Below are 20,000 nucleotides of genomic sequence, written 5' to 3'. Positions count from 1 at the left end.
ATTCCTCTTAAGCCGATACTATCTGTTTTTGTTGGACATTTGCCGTGGAGGTATTTGTTACCGAGAGCAACACACCCTTTGTGACAAGCTCTCAAAACCAGGGTATTATGTGAACCAAAAGCTAACCTTTCCTACGTTTTATCATCCCCCAGACAGGGGGACCAACCCCCCCCTGTACCCCCCTGTATTAGCAACTTTTAAAAATATTAAACTACAGCAGTGGTGTCTGTGTTGTTTATCACTATTTCTTATGTTCAATAAGATGTCGGTGTCCATTTCCCACTATCACTGTGTCACTCAGTAATAATAACTGCCATGGAACTACCCAAACCCCAACATTCTTGACCACAATTGCGGGGGAGGGTATGGCAATGGATTTGTATCTGCCATAGACTAGTGTCAATCATCTCTTTAAGGAGCTTTTGTGTGTGGGTGCGAGTGCCCATAGGTATGGCTGGGTGCTGGGGATCGACGGGGAGAGCCTGGGCGGCTCCCCCGATGGCTATGGCCTGGGTAAGCCTAGTTGCAGCTGCTGTTGTCTTACTTTGCTGGAGGATCGTGAGTGCTGAACTTGGCCCGGGTGCCAGAGCTTAAGTAGGGCTGAGCTGTGCCAGCTACCTGGGAACGAGGGGAGCCTGTGGTCCAATAGGCAAGCTGTGAGGTGTCCAGTGTCAGCCACTCAGGTCTCGGTATGCGTCTTTGAGAAGCTGCTGATGGTGAGGGTGAGAGGACAGGCTGTGAACCTGGACCCAACCTGTAGGAAAATATGCTGCACTGTAGGTTGCGGGGGTCGGCTACAATGGCATGAAAAGTACCAGGGAAGTTGCTGACAAAGTTATATCACTATATTGACTAGTACCGAGGGTTGTACCCCTTGCGCTACCCAGCCTTAGAAGACATTGGTAATTGTTACTGATAGCAACACACCCTCTCAGAGTAACTTGAAGAAATGTGATATTACTCTGCAGGAAATGATTTCATCGATTAGTGGCATTGTTTCTTCTGTGAATGAATCATTGAAGAGATAATAGTACCATTTCTCGATCAACAATCTTGATTTGATAGTCCCGATAGCTGGGGAGGGCATAAAGAGTATCAGGGAAATTACAAGGTAAAGTAGGCTTAACTAAGAAAAATAGAGTATGAAAATGTGTAAAACCAGCACACACAAAACGCTTAGAATTAGCCAATGAAACTATGGACATGCCCGCCATATTTGAAACTACGAACTGCTACACAAACAAAAAAGTAAAAAATAAAAACATGGGAAACCAACAGCTTTTGGCAAAATCTATGAAAGTTCACACTGCCCCCCCCCCCCCCATTAATTATATAATAGCACATTATGTCATTAATGAAATTTAATCTACTCTAGAATAGTGTCCCTGGCACACAGTCATGGGTGTTGTTTAGTGTAAGCTAAAAAGTTGTTCACTTGTTTGGCTTAGTTTGCAGTTGTTGAAGGATTACAGCCTTTCATAGAGAGCTTAAAGTCTCTCTAGTTTCTATTACTGGATAATCTTGTATACCACAGCCATAGCCATAGACAACAGGGAAAACATATGTCCTAAAAAAGACTTCCAGCGTGAGTGTCTTAGCTTCATCACTGTTGATTGCAAATAGAGAGGAGAGCACCTCTCAGACTAAAAGATTTTGCTAGGAAATTTCTGCCCCCTCCCCTCTAAAGTATTTTTGCAACATAACACATCTGGGAAAAAAACACATCAGTTACATGACAAAGTGGTAAAGTAATTCTGTAGCAGCCAAACTTGTTTGATTATACTCTTGTTACATTTGAGCTTGCTTATTTATATTAATTGAATAGTAATCATATATTGTATTGATATCTACTTTTCTGAATGTTGTTAACGAATACATATATATATAGCTTATTTATGCAAAACATTTATTTCATTATAATTCTTTTGACCCCACAGCCAGCGTGGAGAGCAGCGGAGAGTACGTCTATCCTCTGGTGGGAGAGATGAAGAGCCCCCAGCCAAGCGAAGACCCCCAGGGGGGGTCTTTGCCAGGTAAGAAGATTACTTTACTTTTATTTCCTTGAATTGATATTAGGTTCTGCCTCACTTCCTCTTTCTCAGTAAGGTGCTGCTAGAGGTTACCAGGGGGGGCTACAAGAAATATAGGTCAATATTGCAGAAATATAGATTTGATGTAATTGATTTACTCTACATAAAGGTCATATTCGCTGGAGATTCTTGCGTATAATGATATAATATTGAAAGAAATAGCCTTTACTTAACTTCTACTGGATAGACAGCATAACAGCAGATCAGGAACTCAAGTGTAGATACATGCATACCTTTCAGCAACTTCTCTGCTTCCTGGTGTGCAGGTGCATTCCCCATTCACCTACATATATTTACTTACTTACTTACTTACTTTTTTTTTTTTTTTTTTTTTTTTTTTTTTTTTTTTTTTTTTTTTTTTTTTTTTTTTTAGAAAGAGAAAGAAAAGATTAATAAAGGTGCATGATATTTTTCATATAGGCTTCCCCAACTCTTAGAAATTAATTCAGGGATGCTGCAGGAGAGGAAAGGCAGAAAAAAGTTGCTTTAGGGTTTTCTGCAATAGAAAAGAACAGTTTGTATTCCAGGCTGGGTGTGATAGGATTCTCTTTGTTCCAGGCTGGGAGGTGTGGTGCAAGATCAGCAGCATGTTGACCACAGAGGGAAGCCCCGAGATTTTCGCGGGGAGCACCGTCCCACTCCAGACTTGAGGGGAGACTTGCGGGCGGAGATCCATGGGGATATGCGAGGCAGACGAGTGCAGGAGGTGGCTGAGGAGGATGAGAAGATGCCTAAGGTATGCACCATTTTTTTTTTCTTCTTCTTCTTCTTCTTCATCATCTCCTTATACTTATACTTCTTTTTTTCTTTTTAGTCACAAGTCTAGCTGTGGATTTTTTTTATGAGAGAGAATTTTGTGAAATGGGATTAATTACCAGATGATTATGCACTCCCCCACCTTCTTATGCATTAGGGCAAGATCATCATCATCTCGGCTTTCTCCCACTTCTATATGGGGTTGCCACCTCCACTGATTTCTATTTTGCTTCCTCTTCTGTAATTCCTTTCAGTTGCAGGTCATCCCTTACACAGTCTCACCATCTCTTTCTTGGTCTTCCCTCTTCCTTCTATCTTGAACTTCCATCTCCATTGCATGTCTTCCAACATGGTTTTCGTCCCTTCTCAGCAGGTGTCCATACCACCTCAGTCTCCCTTCTCACATTTTCTTTGATATTTCTACCACTTTTACCAACCTGTGCTGGTGCACATATATTCAGTTTTGGACCTGCTTATTCTTATTCCCCTTTCCTCTGATGCTGTTCTCCACCTTTCTAGATTTACCTCTAGATCCTCGCTCCTCTCTGCACACAATACAACGTCTTCAGCATACAATTGCTCCATGGCACTGTCTCTCTTACATTTCTGGTCATCACACCCATCACAATGTTAAAGATTAATGGGCTAGGTACCGACCCCTGATGTAGTCTCATTTTTACCTCTAAGCCATCCGTCTCACCAACACTGCTTCTCACCCTGGTGATTGCATTCTGGTATATTTCTTGTATCATTCTAACATACTTTTCAGGAACCATCTTCTCTCACAGACTTCTCCAAAATTCTTGTCTTGGTACTCTATCATAGGCCTTTTCAAGGTCTATGAATACCATATGTAAATCTCTTTGCTTTTCTCTGAATTTTTCCATCACCTGCCTAAGACAAAATATTCCATCAGATGTTCCACTTCCTTTCATAAATCTTAGCTGTTCTTTCCCTATATCTACTTCTTCTCTTAGTCTGCCATCTATAATTCTTTCCAATATTTTCACAGTGTGGGACACAAGTTTAATGCCTCTATAATTGCTACATTCTTGGACATCACCTTTACCTTTGAAAATAGATACCAGTATACTTTCCCGCCACTCTTTCGGTATCTTTTCTTGCTCTAAAATCTTCATCATTAGGTCGTATAGGATGTCTACCCTTTCTTCTATGGCTTTCAAACCTCCACTTAGATTAAGTCACGCCCTGTTGCTTTCCCATTCTTCATCTAGATGTATTGGGGCAAGATGTTATTTATATTTGTCTCCCACAGCCATCTCTGCCTTCGTCTGTGGCTCGCCCCCAGGCAGACATGAAGTCCCGTACAGAAGCTGCAGCTGAGCTTACCAAGGATAGAGCTTCTCGGGACAGGTGATACTCTTTATTTTTGGGGAAAATATGTGTGTGTATAATATATTACATAATAGTGATAGACCTAAGTAATATACTATTGCATTATTATATACACATAAATGACACTTGTAACTTCTTAGGAACCGCCGCATGTTTGGTGCTCTACTTGGTACTCTCAAGCGATTCAAGAATGATGAAGCAAAGCAGAAGGATAAGGTGAGCTGATCTTAGAAATGACTTTTTTCCCCGTAATTCTCAATTCTTTCATGAGACATATCAGTACCTTGACATGTATGTGGAAAAGGGAAAATATTAAGTTGTGTTACACACAGTAATTCCCAGTATTGTATATAGGAAGAACAGCGCGCTGCCATTGAGAGGAAGCTGGAAGAAAAAGGTCGTGTGGAAAAGGAGGAGTTGCGCCGAGAGCGACTAGAACTGATCAACCAGAGGCAAGAGAGGAAAGCACAGATCAAACGTCTCACTGTTAAGATGGCCCGTGTGAAAGAGGTGAGTCTCTCCTTAATGCATGTTTGCTCAAGCAAATGAGATTGTGTGTGAGAACACAGGGAACTTCTGTTCACATGACAGATATATATGTATCTTGATGATAAAAGAATTAAATATCAATTTTTTCTTGCATAGGCAATAGGATATGGCATGGGAAAGGTTTGTCAATGGATTTTTTTCTGTATCTGTTATTTGAGCATCATTATAAAATCTTTCAGCATGAGCAGTGGGAGGCACACCAGATGAAATTAACCAGATTCATAAGAACCAAGTCCACGCCCTCCATCTTTTGGATCCCTCGAACCCACACTGCCAAGACCACTAGCCTCGTGCGAGCCTCACACGATAACATCATGAGTAAGTTTGACTTTATTCTAGAATGGAAAGTAATTAGAAGTGCATGAGTTGTAACTGTAGTTGATGCAGGTCATGTTGTGAGAAATATTTGAAGAATGGTCTCATTGAGTTTTGTATAGAAGTGCATTATTTGAATGGCTTTCAGGTTAAGTAGCCACTAACTTCTTTTTGTTAATTCATTTCACTGTGTTCATTTTCAGAATAAAAAGTAGTTGTTTGATAGGGCATATTCATGGAAAGTACTTATACCATTATACCATTATTTTGCAGATTACAGTTTTAAATTTTTTTATGGAAACATTTACATGGTAATTGATAATATCTCCATACATTGCTCTATCTTTATGATATTCTTTGTCATCAATCCTCAGGTATAGTTAAATCTTTTGTAATATCTGCAGGATGTCATAAAGAGAACTTTTATATTTCTTGGTTTTTGCTGTGTCTTGCAACTAATTTGGTGGTAAACAATGACACCTCTAATGTATTTATAAAAGGCACTGGCAAGTACTAGCTAAAATTAAAGCATAAACATATGGGAATCTTTTGAAATATTTGGTCTATGAGTGAGGTAGACCTTTTTTTTGTGTATAATGGAGATAACCCTCTTTATTTCATTGTTAATAATAAAAACTTTTGTTTGTTTTAGTTTTAAAAAAGCTCATAATTTATTATTAAATTTTTATATTCTATAACCCAAGAGAATGCTTAGTTTATTTATTTAAATCGATCAACTTTTGCAGGGGAACTCGAAGAGGACCGTCTCCGGATGAAGGAAGAGCTGGAGGAGATACTAGGGTCACGTGCAGAGGATGATCAGGGCGAGATGGGCAGGGATGGCGCAGAGGGGGGGGAGGAGGAGGAGGAGGAGACCTACGTGCACAGGGGGGTCCGCTCAGCCGTCGCCAGGCAGGGGGAGGGGGGTGTCAGTACCTCTCTTGATAACTGTCCTGGTAAGTTTAATCAGTCTGCTATGCAAAATATTTTTATCTTTATGAATATTGTTGGTTATAACATATGATTAAGTATCGGTTATTGATTATCATAGATGGTTTTGGTATTAAAAGGCTGTGTATAATAAACAACTTCCAATGTTTCCCTTCACAGATTTGTTAGATTACGAGGCTGAGGAGGGAGAGCTAGTATATGGTGAGGCAGACCTGTCAGGTAAGGATGATGATGACACTGAGCGTATGGTAGTCCAGGTCGACGGCAGGGGAGAAGGTGCTCGAAAGGTAGAAATTGTAGCTAGCCAGTCAGAGGAAGGAACATCAGGTTTAGAGAGAGAGAGTAAAGGCAATGATAGTGAGAAGGAGAATGAAGGGAAACCAAGGGATGGGAGCAGGGAGAGGGAAAGGGATAGGTACAATAGGGAGAAAGATAAGAATAGGGAAGGAGACAGGGATAGGAAGAACAAGGAAAGGGGTAAAGAGAAAGATAGAATTAGAGAGAAGGATAGAGATAGGGAGATGGAAAGAGATAGAGGGAAAGACAGGATTGTTGGGAGGGATAAAGAGAGAGAGAGGGAGAGGGACAAGTCAAAGGAGAAGAGCAGAGATACAGTAGAGAGGGAAAAGAATAGGGACACAGGCAAGAACAGAGAAGTGCAGACCCTCTACAATAAAGAGACAGAGCTGGAGGCCACGGTTGTGCATGTCAAAATTGAGAAAGACGATGATGATGAAGCAGGGCCCAAAGCATCCGAGGCTGCATTCAAGAAAGTCAAGGAGGAGAAACCTGACAAGGCACCCACAAGCACAGCTGACAAGCCTGATGTGGATGTGGCTTCCGTCCCCACCGAAATCCCCCCTTTACCTCCTGCATCCACATTGCCACTGCCTCCAGCCACTGCTGCTCCACCTTCCCCTCCCCCTGCGGGTCCTGAACCCAGTGAGGAGGAGCAACAGGAATGCCAAACAGAAGATCCTGAGAGAATGGAGGAGAGCAGCAGCCACAAAAATGATGATGAACCAGCTGCCTTGTCCCACAGTCCAACCAGTGGGAAAGATCCACCTCCCACAGAGAGCAAAAACACACAGGATAAGAATGACAAGGAAGGGGAAACAGAGGTAGGTAAAAAATCTTCATCCAAGTCCAAACACAACAGGGATGAAAAGGCAAAAGCACAGAAAGCACAGAAGAAGCTTGATAAAAGGAAGAAGAAGAAAGCAGGTGAAGAAAAGAAAAAGAAGAAGAAGGGTGATGACTCGGGCTCATCAGACAATAGCAGTAGTGAAGACAGCAGTAGTGATAGTAGCAGCGATAGTAGTGATAGTGGTAGCTCAGATTCAGAGAGCTCGTCATCCAGCTCCGGGTCATCCTCTGGGTCTTCATCTGACTCGGAAAGTGACTCCAGCTCCACCACCAGCTCAGGCACCGACTCTGAGTCAGATCAGGAGAGAAGGAAGAGAAAGGTGAGGCGGAGAGGACGAGAATCAAGAAGTGGGGATAGCAGTAGTGATAGTGAAGGAGAAGGGGGAGAGAAGAAGAGCAGGAAAATGACAAAGAAGAAGGACTCCACAGAACATGGGAAGGCAGTGAATGTTAAAATAAAGGAGGAGCCACCAAGTGATGAGGAAAAGAGTAAGAGAGATGCAAAAGAGAAAAGTAAAGATAAAGACACAAAAGGGAAGGAAAAGGAGGGCTCGAAAGCTAAGGAAGGGGATAAGGAAAGGGAGAGGGATGCTGGTAGACGAAGGGAAAGGGAAAAAGAGAGGGAGAGGGAGAGAGACAAGGACAAAAAGAATATTAGGAGCAAAAGCAAGGAGAGGAAAAGGGAGAGGAGCAGGAGTAGAGAACGTAGAAGAGACAGGAGTAGGAGCAGGGATAAAGAGAGGAAAGGTGACAGGAAAGATAGGCGATAAGATTTTACTTCCAGAGAAGGTAGTAAGGGCATTACTGGGGAGGTTGATGCAGGGGGGTTATTTTGAAAGGAGTCTTTTCATTCTAAAGTGCTCTCTTTTAGTGATGTGTTTGTAAAAAAGTCATTTCATTAGACAAAGTTGGTATATATATGAACCATATACTAAAAACTGCATATGAGAAGTTGAAGAAGTTGAGCATGAGCTTTATACTTCCATCTAAGCTAGTTAAAAAAGGCCATGGCTGAATCTATTATCACCATTTTCTAATATAATAGATTAAGTAGAAATGTTTTGAAGATCTAACAAAGGTACATGTTTTTAAAAATTAACTGTTTATACTCCTTATTGATGAAAGTTAATTCAGTCATGGTTAATAGAGGATAAAGTTCTCTTATTTTAGTTTCATTATATACAGATATATATTTTTTTTCACTTTTTCTTTTTTCTTTTTTTTTAGTTTTAATTTATCTTCCTTTTTTATTGATACCAACTTCTTTTCCAGTATATGTTAGATTTTTTGTGAAATAAAAATGATCCCACAGGATTCCTGTTTATCTATCCTTAAATATATTTATATAAAGAGTGTATTTACAAAAAATTATTGGTAATTATATTGGGGATTCATATACAGATGAGAGAGAGCATGCCCAGCTGCTGAGTGATCTTTTTTTTCTTTCTGGTGATCATACTGTATCATAAAAATAGGTATAGAGTTTGTAAAACAAGACAAATTTGGGATCAATCTACATGTAAGTAATAATTCCTTTAAATTGATTTTTTTTTTTCGCAAGGTGCATCTCTAAGCTTCAGGCATCAAATGTATTTACTAATCCTAAAACATGAAATGTTTACTAATTCATAATGAAAAGATTTGAAGTGCCTTCAGTATTTCAAGGTCACAAAGTAAAAAAATGTATGGTAGCAAGGGAGCAAAGCTCAGTCAAAAGCTTGTTTTATGTATAATGAAAAATTGCTATCTTATTCTGGTATGAATATTTCATATAATTGGGTATAGAAATTTTTGAAGTCAAAGTTTGTTATTTTTGGTAAAGTTCCATGCCCAAGATCTTTAAATATTATACAGAAAACCTTTTTGAAATGCCATGTCAGATTAAAAAAAAAAAGGAAGCTTGGACACTAAAATCATGGAAAGAACTTCGGCATTTTACTTTTTAGATATTTAAACCATTACAGCTCTGTCATGTTGAAACTTTTCTCATCAACTTCTGCACTTTTGTATGGTCATACCCTTGCATAGTGACAGGAAACCACCACTCCCATTTAAAGAATCATCTTGCCATCCTAAGAGTCTTACATATTGTTTAAGCATGGATACTGCTTCACACACTAAAAGCCGGAGAGTAAACCTTATTTCAAGATGGTGTAGCATGTGTATAAGTTGGACCCTGAGAATCACAAGCAGTCTCATAGATTACTTTGAATAAATGTGTTTGTGTAAAAGCAACTCATGTATTGTAAGAAGGAACCAATGATATTAGTTATACTTAACCTCCATTCCCCCAATTTATACCCATTAACCACCGTAGGGGGCATAGAAGAAGGCTTGGGCCCAATGTTGGGGATCACACCAATCTTGGGCCTCAGTCCTTGACACAACCAATTTTGCATGGTCTTTTCTCTTCTCCCTCTTTCCTTTTCCTTCTCTTCTCCAATCTCTTCTTTCCACTTCCTGAGGTGTAAGAGGAATGCTGAAAGGATAAAAGCTGGCCTTGGACAGTCCTGAATAGCCTCTGGAAGCCATGAGCACTGTATTCCCAATGTTAATCATCTAGCCTTTACCCTTAAGGGGACCCTGAGAAGAGACCACATATTTCCCCACATATTTCTGCCTCACTATGGCCAGTAATGAAGATTTTATACTCTTGTTAAGGCTTGCTACTCCATCACCATCTAGTTACGCAACCCCTAACTCTCGTTTGAGAATCAGACCACTGCTTCTGCATCCCCTTGTGAATGCTTGCAGTCACCTTCTTCCATTTTGAATCATTCACCCAGGCTGTTACTCAACCTTCAGAATACATCCCTTCCTCTCTCCCAACTTCCTCCATTCCATATCCTCTTAGTCTTTTTTTTTTTTTTTTTTTTTTTTTTTTTTTTTTTTTTTTTTTTTTTTTTTTTTTTTTTGCGCCTTTTTCTTTATTATCCTTAATATGCTGAAAGGATGAAAGGCTGGCACTGTACCAGGGAGCCATGGGCATGGTATTTCTTAGGCAAATCATGTGGCCCTTATCCCTCAAGGGGACCCTTTATTTATTCTGCATTATTATTCAAACACTGTCCTTTGCTCTGTTTCTCTTTCTTTCCAAGATATCTCAGCATATCCCCCAGTATCTCTTCCCCATACTCCCCCTTCTATCCTATCCTATCTTTCTCACCATCCTCATCCACATCCCCCCCTTTCTCATCATCATACTCATCCCCCTCTTTTTCATCATCATCATCATCATCTCTCTCCTCCTCTTTCTCATCATCATCGTCTTTGCCCTCTTCCTCCTCTTTTTCCTATTTCCCCTTTTCCTGCTCTCTCTTCTCCTTCTTTTTCTCCTCTTTCCCCTCTTCCTGCTTTCTCCTCTCTCTCTTCCTCTTCCTGCTCTTTCTCCTCTTCTTCCTGCTCTTTCTCCTCCTCTTCCTGCTCTCTCTCCTCGTCTTGCTGTGCTTTCTCCTCTTTTTGCTCTTTCTCCCCCCTCCCCTCCTCTCTTCTTCTTTTCCTCCTCCACCTCCTCTTTCTCCCCCTCCTCCTCCTCTCAAATATGACCCAAGAGTATGCTCTTCTACCTCATCGACCCTTCAGTCTCTTCCATAACCTCTACATTCAAAACGACTGCCAACGTCCATCCTCATCCACCTCATGTTTCTCCTACCCCTCTTCCTCCCTGTCTCTCCCAACACAGCCCATCTTCCCCTTCTCCATCTACACCCCGTACTCTTCTTTCCCCATTAACCCTTCTGCTCCTTCCTGGATGCTAATATATGACTCCCTTTTCTCACTACACTATCCTTCTCCTGGTTCCACGTCTCATTCCCTGGGTGGTTTACTTTACCAACATCTATCTCTACCCTTATTACCCTTTGATATATTCAGAGTGGTTTCTCTTTCAGTCCCACACTCTGTTATCTCCCTGCTCTTCCTCACTTGTTTTCCTAGAGCCCAGCCTGTATTTATATCCTCATGGAATCTTCTTATATCCTTCATGAGATGCAAACATACCTTTTTTTTTATCAAATTACTCTTCCCCCCTGCTTTAACCCCATTTACTCTCTATCTTTACCCTTTTCACTACCACACTGTCCTATAGTGTTCTACAGTCTTTGACTTCTTACACATTTTGTTCTTACTCTTTTTACCACAATACTTTACCATTATGCAATATGATCATTGATATCTAGCGCAATTATTTGTTTAAAGCAAAATGAAAATATGCATTAATCAAGTTTTGGGGGGTTATAACAGGTGCCAAGTAACTAGATGCATTTTGATTTTCATTATTTGCCATAAAAAGTTTGCTACTGTAGATCATCAATGTTGTAAATACCCAAATGCCCCTGCTCATTGTTGTCGTGTAGGGCTTAGGAGACAGAGACTGAAGCCCAAGATAGGGGTCTCCCCAATCCCTTGCCCGTTGTTGTTGTGGGGGGTATTAGGAGACAGAGACTGAGACCCAATGCAGGGATCTTCCCTCTCTAAGGCCTCAGCCCTTGACTCAACTAATTTTGCATGGTCTTTTCCCCCTCCAGCTTTTTGTTTCCGTCTCTTCTCCAATCCCTTCTACTATCTACTTCCTAAGGTGTAAGAGTCGTGCTGAAAGAATGAAAGGCTGACCTTGTGCCAGTCCTGAACTGCCTGCAGGAACCATGGGCACGGTCTTCCCGATTTAATTGTCTAGCCCTTACCCCCGTACAGGGCTCTGGGGGGTGGACTGTTTACATAATCAAGGCTTTCCATGGCCAGTAATGAAGATGTAATACCCCTATTAGGGGCAATGAGGCTTGCTCCTTCATCAAATAACCCCACCGGCTCCCCAACCCCAGGCTCTCCTTTGACCATGACTCCGAACACTGAAACTACTACCCACTCCTCAATGCCTACTAGTGCATTACCCACTCAAGCAGAGACTCAATCTCCAGAAGACATCCCTACCCTCCCAACTTCCTCAAATTCATCAACTCTACCCCTACAACATTCATCAAACACCCCAACCTACCTTATTACTACCTTACAGCCTTATTCTCCATCTCTCCGTAATACTACCCCCCTCAACAACACTCCCGCTTCCACACACCCCTGTCCTTTTACCACCACCAACCCTACAAATATCTTAACTATTCTATTTAGCCCAGCTAAATGGAACTGATTTTTTGTGATCCCCCCTACAGCTCCTTACTCAGGCAACACTCTGCTCTTTCAACAATGTCTCCAAAAACATGTAGGCAGAGTAACTTTCCGTACCCGAAGCGATCGCTCCCGTCTTGTAAGTCAGATCTGAAGCTGAAGCATTAGCATTATCAAAACTAACTGATCTCTCTGGCAACCCCATCTCTGCAGAACTTCATCCAACTCTTAATACTTGTACCGGAACTGTCTCTATCTCCCCAGCAAACTGCCCAGTCGATACCAAAGATTGGTCAGATTGTGGAGAAGACTTGTTCGGCTGCCTCAAAGACGAGGATGTGATATCAGTACATTGCTATTCCATTCCTCCTAGAGGTCATCAAAAGAAACCCACCAACATTGCCAAAATTACTTTCAGTATCCATGACCTTCCCATTCGTATCTACATTGGTAGATCCCTCCCTGTTCAACCATACCAACATCCTCCCTGTCAATGTCAAAATTGTTGGCGATTTGGACATCCTGCCAAACACTGCTGCTCCACAGACCAATGCCTCCTCTGTGCCCAACCTGGTCATAACAGATCAAACTGCCCTGCACAAACACGCACATGTGCTAACTGCAGCGGCCCCTATAATGTATTTTATAGAGGCTGTCCCACTTACAAGTTTGAGTCTGAGGTAGCAGCTCAGATACAAAAATGGTCTCACTCTTATACTTCCTACTCCAGTAATGTCACTTGTTCTGCCCTCCCCCTCCACCTCAAGATGTTCCTACAGCCTCCCCTATATCTACTTACTTCCCCACTTCCACCACTTCCACTTCTACATTCGACCTCCCCCAGTCAAATTCTTTTGCCACTCTAAATCCAGACAACCCAGTCTCAACTACAGCCCCAACACCATCCCCTCTTCCTCCCCGCACTACCTGCAGTAGACAGACGAAACGTTGCACCCCTTCTTCCCCTGCCGCACACTCACCTCCACTTACCTTTACCTTTACTCTTCAGACACCAGTCTCCTCTTCCCGCCCTCATAAAGAAAACCTTTGTCTCACAAAACTCTCCAACCAACTCCACTGCAGAAACTATGGAAGACATTCAAAGCTATATGCTTGAGACACAAAATTCCACAACTTATGCTCTCTCCACACTTGAAGTTATTGCTGATATCTATAACCCTTTCCCTCATCAACAAACTTACCCATCTTCAACTTTCCAACATTACTCTAGATAGTTGATGCATAGCAACTATCACCTGACATCACCTTTTACTATACTTTCCTATAGTGCTATATGACAGATGTCTATCACATTTATTTTGCTTTTAACCATTAACCATCTTCTCTCATAAAAACCTACAGCCCTCTCTGCAGCCCTTGTTTAACTTATTTTGTCCTAATTATTAATTCATTTTTAACCTTTTTGCCATAATACCTTATCATAATGCTATATGACCTATCCTTACCTGGGGCTTCTACCCCAAGCCTCACCCTATTATATTTTTTATATGCCGCTGATGACTTTCGATGTTGACACGGCAGGAATTTTTAATAAATAAATATATCAATGAGAAATCACATCATACATGGGTTGAAATGCTTGGCTCTTTTCTTGTAGTGGTGTGTTTTTTATGGTAAGAGAATTGCTCACATATTAAGAAAATTTCCAATTTTTCTCCCATACATGATCTGGTAGCACTGATAAAACTGGACACTAAAATAGATATGTAGAGAGTAAAAAGCATAAATTAATTGACATTTTTTTTGTATTCATTCATTTTAAGTTGAATTCTCCAACTTGAGCAATGGAAAAAACAATAACTGGGTAGACAATCCTGATCGTCCTACATTCATCCTTTTACTTTTTTTTTCATTTCCTGTTGTTGCTATTCATCCTTTTTCTCTACTTGCATTTCTCATTCTTTATTTTACTTTTTGGTTTTCCTTTCTTCATTCCGTCACTTCTCGTAAAGCTGTTGTAAGTTTTCAGTTTTTTGTTTCTAGCTGTTGAGTGTTGCCAGACCACAGAGAAAAAAAAAAAAAAAAATTTGCAGTAATATTTTACAATATCTTACAACCAACTTCTGATGTTAGTATGAATCTCCAAGTGAATGCAGTAGATATATCCACTGAGCAACATGTATATTATGCCAGATGATGATATAATAGTGTAGCTAGTTTCTTTCTACTGACTGGTCCAGCATGCAAATGCTGCTTGCTTGCTTCCAAAGCCAGTATTCTATGATTGAGCTATATATCTACCTCTTCATCCTGCTCACTTATGCATTGGCTGCTTGTCTACCATTTATCATTGTGTCATTCAGTATTATTGTATTACCCATTCTATTTTCATTGCTACAGAGGTTTTTATGAGGCTGTTTTTGTCAATATTCACCTATTGTACATTCTGATCCTTACCTCAGCCTAATTAATCAGAACAAAAGGTTATATAATGTAATTAGTGCATTGAGGCAAAAAAAAAGTAATTTTAACCATTCAGAGATCAGACAGTTCTTGATGATGAATGTTCTTTAGATGAAATAATTAATCTAAAAAAAAATTAATTAACATAATACAAGAAGCTCTTTATTTGCTAAACTATACCTTCTCAAACTGAAAAAATTAAGGAGAAAATCAAACGCCTAAGTTTTCACCCATAGTAATATTGCCATATTTCTAAAAATGTCTATTTTACAAAAGCTAGTATACACAGGGCCATTATATCATGGCCTCTCAAATCATAAATTACAAACTACAATACACAGAGTTGAAATATGAATTTACATAATGTCAGAATTCATAAATTTCTTGAACAGAATCACTAGGGTAACATATTTACAATATTGTACTTACAAAAAAGAAAAAAAAAAATATTGATAAGACTTGTGACAGCATACATTGCTTAAGTATTTTTTTATGAAAAAGTATGAAGTACAGTTGAATGCCTAATAAATTAATGGACATTAATTTAAATACCCTTGACAAGATTTCCAAGTCAGTGATAACAGAAGCAGCATTTGCTACATTGATTGGCAAGAACACTAAAAAATTATTGCTTTATACATAAGCAACTAATCATAATACTTGCAGACAGCTACTAAATTCCTGAACAATCAATCAATTTCTATTGATATCTATACTCTGTTGGAAACAACAGCTGAACCAACATCAACTGCTGGAATCATGAGGGAAGGAGGGGGTTAAAAGTCTGTTTGAGAAATTATTCCATCGCTCAAGAATCGTGATGTCTAAAGCCCAATTATGATATCAAGGCAATTCAAAGCTTATGGCAAAATCTGAATTATTGACCAAAGGGCCTTAAAAACCTAAAACAAGTGGGCACATGACAATCCTGCAGCGATGTTTTCTACCTGGAATCTTCACCAGAACCACACCAAACAGTCAGGAGGTCAATTTCCTGACCTGACCACATAACTAGGGACCACTAAGGCAAGCTCCCCTAACACAAAACTATTTATCAAGAATAATTTATGATAAAGTTCAGTGGATCTGTGCCATTGTTTATTACACAATCAAAAATGGCTCAGCAATTGTAGACATAGAAATTTCTCACACAAGAACCTTTGGCTCAGTTACCAAGTGTCACAATTACAACCTTAAGTCAGACCTAGTTCTGGATCACACTGACAAGGAATGATTCTCTGCGAATTGTATAAATAAAGTTCTTTCTGGAGCAGTTTCTGAATAACAGTCCTGTAATTCCATGGGTGTGGCTGTACGGATCCCTATCACTGTCTCACCTCTCACTGATTTCTGTTGTTTACCATCATGCAATTTTCAAGCTGCTGTATTATGCACACACAGTGCCTTTTTGCTCTTTAGTGAAATTTCTATGTAAAACAAAATATATATATACAGTGTACATATATTTTCTTATTTAATTCCACTGTTTTAAGAAATGAGTATCTGATTTATTGATCTGGAAGAATTTTTACCACAGTAAAGGCTATTTTTTTTTCTTTTCTTTTTTATTGTTATTGGTGGAGTAACACAAGCCAACTATCTTCTGCTAAAGAGTCAACACTTTCTGCTTGTTTGCTGCATAGACACTGTAATTCACACAATTTTTTTATTTGAAGAGCCACTTACTAAGCTATTGTCTAAGATTTCCACCTTCACACACCTGAGCCGCAATCCCTTTTACTTGTTCCTTTTATATTTTTTATATATTTTTAAAGAAATAGCAAATTTCAGCAGAAGTTCCAGGGATTAAACCATGAAGAGGCATAGAGGATACAGCCACTGCTTTTCCAGCTCAACTTTTAGCAATAAAGTCATATTTTGCTGGAAAATATAAAGAACATTCAAAACACTGTATTTAACCTTCAGTTACACCTACATAATAAGTTCTCTGTTTTTCCAACCCCACTAAGACTGGGATCACTTGCAATATACACTACAACAGCACTACATTCGGCCCAACACACTGAACACTGCACCGGTGTGACTCATCCTTCCAACCACAGTAAAGGTATTAAGTATTGCTACAATGCTTGCCCTCACAGCACCTAAATTTTAACAATTGTGCCCTCATAACAAATTTTTACACTCACTAAATATTTAGCTTTTTCCTTTTTAAATTCTGTTTCTTTGGGCTTGGAATTCAAACACTTAATAGTTAAAGAATGACTAGCAGAGGCTTTTGAAGAAAAAAAAACAACCATTTATAATATGTTTGGAACAATAGATATGACCCAATTTCAATATACCATTAACAAAAAGGATCTCATATATAACAGATGTATTATTCAAAATTCAAATTCATTATTCCAATATATATTACAGGACAATCTAAGCACCAACAGGTAGCCTGAAATGCTTCACCAGCTGCCTATTTTCGAAGCTGTAACTCTTCAGGAATATGCCAATGTTATTAACCATTACTTGCATGATAGCAGCAGCAACCACTTATCTACTCCTTAAGCAGCTGTTTAACAGGACCTAAAAATTTAAGGGCCTCTTATTCACCTGTAAAAGTTAAGTCTTCCTACATCGATCTGAGTTATGAATGAATTACTGAGACAGGCAGTTTTACAATTTATGAACTACCATACAAGTAATCTAAGAGGAATTATAACCTATAAGAGATACCTTCTTTTTATCATTAACACATTTCAGTTTGATTAAGTATTGCCACTAAGTATCATAGAATTAGTTGGTGCCCTAATAGTTGACACGGACCAAGACTCACAGCTTCAGAAGAAAGGTTCCCCTTCATTTTGATTTGTGAAAAAAGTGTAAATCATAGTGTTATGGTTACATAGTGTGACAATGTTGTTGCAGCACTGTTTTTCATTAAATATTCAATTATTTAGCTAAAAAATAGGAAGTCAGAGAGAAAGAAAAAAGTTTTTAAAATTGTACATATCCATAATGAGAACAAATTTTTAGACATCATTTGAGCAGTTAATTCCATAATGTTTTGAAAAGCAATTGCAATGAAGAAACAGTCGCAGCAGCCCATAACTGCTAGCCTGTGAGTGCCCTGCTCATAGCCGCTCTCCAGGCCAAACGAATCCCTATGAGTCATAGGATGATGAGTGGTGATCTGGGGGACGGCCAGGTGAAGGGGGAGAGGAGAGGTTACTGCTGGTGTTGGATGCAATGGAGTGGCGTGGGGAGGTGTCACCACACTCCTGCTGTGAGGGAAAGAATAGGGAAGGAAAGAAAAGAAATATCATCAGTCAAAATCATTACATGAAAATAGTAATAGTTCTTCCTAAATGCATAAATATAATGCAACAAATAAATTTCTAATTCAATCATCATATTGATATTTGCCTAAAATTCAACAATATTCCGCTCAATTCATCTCAACATAAATTACTTTTCATAAAATCTGTTTATTATGCCATACATTCTTGGGAGGAGTTTCTCTTCGCTTATCTTACCTCCTGTAGTTGATGAATTATCTGGTGCCGGGGCTCCTCAGGTGAACGCTGAGGTGGCAAGTGTTGTGGGGCTGCAGAGGGGGGTAGTGGGGGCATCCCTGGGCGGCGGCCAGAACCTGGCATTGGAGGAGGGCCACTACCTGGAATGCCATAGTCCATTTCTTTAGTAAAATTCTAAGTATATATACAAATACAAATCTATATACTCATCACTGCACAAAGAAAATAGCAATGTAATATAAATATGCCAATCTATATACACCCACCATTGTAGCTCATTCTTTAAATTTGGAAATAGCAGTTAGATTTTTAAAAATAATGATGCTATATATATGTAATCACTAACCATTGTGAACATTAGAATAATGTGGCTGTGGGAGTGGTTGATGGCTGAAGGAGCGTCTCGGTGGTTCTGGTCCCTGTGGTAATCTTGGTGGGGCTAATTTTCCACTAGTCTGTAGCATGCTGCGTACCTGCATTTTGGTAGAAAATGGAAGGTAAATTCAATGATGAATGCATAATGTAACCTAATACAAGCACAAATCCTCCAAATTAGCTACAATCCCGTCATGGAAACGTCTAGATTGAAGGCCGGGTGATGTGAACAAGCCATCATCGGGCAAAATGGCCGCAGGCCAGGTGACGTGCACTTGCCATCATGAGCAAAGGCCAGGGTGATGGAAGAGACTCGCAACGAGTGCACAACCCTCTTGATGTGTGATTTGATTCATTTGGCACTTAAAAGGGGGCTTTAACATTATTCCCATCTATAAACGAATGTGGAATGTAACGTGCAAAAGCCATGACAGGAAGAATGTCAGCTTCCTGGAGGTTACATTTCCATGCTGTGCACCCTATTCCTGGACACTGTGACCAGTGGCACAGGTTGTATTACAGAAAATTGAAAATTATGAAAAAATAAGATATCTAACACAAAGAAGCAAATGTTCCATACTTTCTTTTTTTTCTTGCACTGAGTTATTTACTACACAGAGAGATGATATAGAGTCTGTACAAGGAAAATAAGCTATTACCATCTAGATAAAGCAAATCAAAAGACAAATATGGATATTGGAAAATGGCAAAAAGGCTAAAGAAGTTTGCACAAAATAATTTTGCAAATGGGAGGCACAGTCTTATCACTGCTCATGGGTGTTTGCGCACGCTCGGCCTACGCACTGCACGCCTGGTATGTTGGCTACTTACATAACCCATTGCCAGTATTTTCGGCACTGTGATTTCCGTGACACAACCAGATCCAATACATTAATAATGTTCTCAATAGTAACACACTAAGATTTCACTTTAAAACTATTGATAATAAAATTAATTATAATAATAAATAAATAAAGAGATGAATGAGAAAATCCCAAACATCAAACATACTAACCCTATGGATGGACTGTTGTGAATGGGGTGTTCTCTGATCAGCAGCAGCATTCAGTCGTGAGGGCAGGTCAACCAGTCGCTGAATCTCTATGCTATCTCCAGGGCCCATATGGCTTATGTGGTTGAAATTGGTTGGGCCAGAAATCAACTTACTACGACGGTCAGTTCTGGGGAGAGGCACAGAAGTGGATTAGTTACTTTCATCTTGAAAAATGTATGTCATCTTGAAATGACCAGCTGATATTGCAGACAAGGAAATGAATATGAAATCCATACAAGGAGCTTTCCAACTTAAATGACACAGATAAAAAGAAAAAGAAAATAAGTACACTGATAGAATAACAGTGATGAATAACACTAATATTTTTATATACTGAATAGGGATCTCAACCTATCAACACCTACTGAAGTATTC

At 39.6% G+C, this 20,000-nt stretch overlaps 3 protein-coding genes across 3 annotated transcripts in view; 2 read left to right on the top strand and 1 right to left on the bottom strand.

Moving 5' to 3' along the window:
- LOC113822721 (pinin) overlaps positions 1-8,477 on the top strand; it is a 9,385-nt gene extending 908 nt beyond the window's left edge. Inside the window, exons 2-9 of the mRNA XM_027375257.2 lie at positions 1,938-2,033; positions 2,649-2,826; positions 4,123-4,220; positions 4,343-4,418; positions 4,557-4,712; positions 4,931-5,069; positions 5,813-6,022; positions 6,177-8,477. Of these exons, the coding sequence (XP_027231058.2) occupies positions 1,938-2,033; positions 2,649-2,826; positions 4,123-4,220; positions 4,343-4,418; positions 4,557-4,712; positions 4,931-5,069; positions 5,813-6,022; positions 6,177-7,933 (2,710 nt within the window). The 3' untranslated portion in view covers positions 7,934-8,477. The remainder of the gene's footprint in view (positions 1-1,937; positions 2,034-2,648; positions 2,827-4,122; positions 4,221-4,342; positions 4,419-4,556; positions 4,713-4,930; positions 5,070-5,812; positions 6,023-6,176) is intronic.
- Positions 8,478-11,934: 3,457 nt separating this feature from the next.
- On the top strand, positions 11,935-13,519 carry LOC138862497 (hepatitis A virus cellular receptor 1-like). The gene is made up of 5 exons (XM_070124891.1): positions 11,935-12,043; positions 12,329-12,423; positions 12,831-12,951; positions 13,052-13,216; positions 13,368-13,519. Exons 1-5 carry the CDS (start codon positions 11,935-11,937, stop codon positions 13,517-13,519), a joined length of 642 nt encoding a protein of 213 aa, XP_069980992.1.
- A 1,412-nt stretch (positions 13,520-14,931) lies between these two features.
- Positions 14,932-20,000, bottom strand: part of gek (serine/threonine-protein kinase gek) — a gene marked incomplete in the record, with an annotated part of 156,844 nt that continues 151,775 nt past the window's right edge. The window contains 4 exon segments of the mRNA XM_070125203.1: positions 14,932-17,944; positions 18,197-18,336; positions 18,543-18,669; positions 19,587-19,752. Coding sequence (XP_069981304.1) covers positions 17,825-17,944; positions 18,197-18,336; positions 18,543-18,669; positions 19,587-19,752 — 553 coding nt within the window.

The sequence above is a fragment of the Penaeus vannamei genome, chromosome 9 (genome assembly GCF_042767895.1).
Source record: "Penaeus vannamei isolate JL-2024 chromosome 9, ASM4276789v1, whole genome shotgun sequence".
In the NCBI taxonomy this organism is placed as follows: domain Eukaryota; kingdom Metazoa; phylum Arthropoda; class Malacostraca; order Decapoda; family Penaeidae; genus Penaeus; species Penaeus vannamei.
The sequence above is the reverse complement of the archived record's forward strand: the minus strand, read 5'-3'. Positions and strand labels throughout refer to the sequence as shown.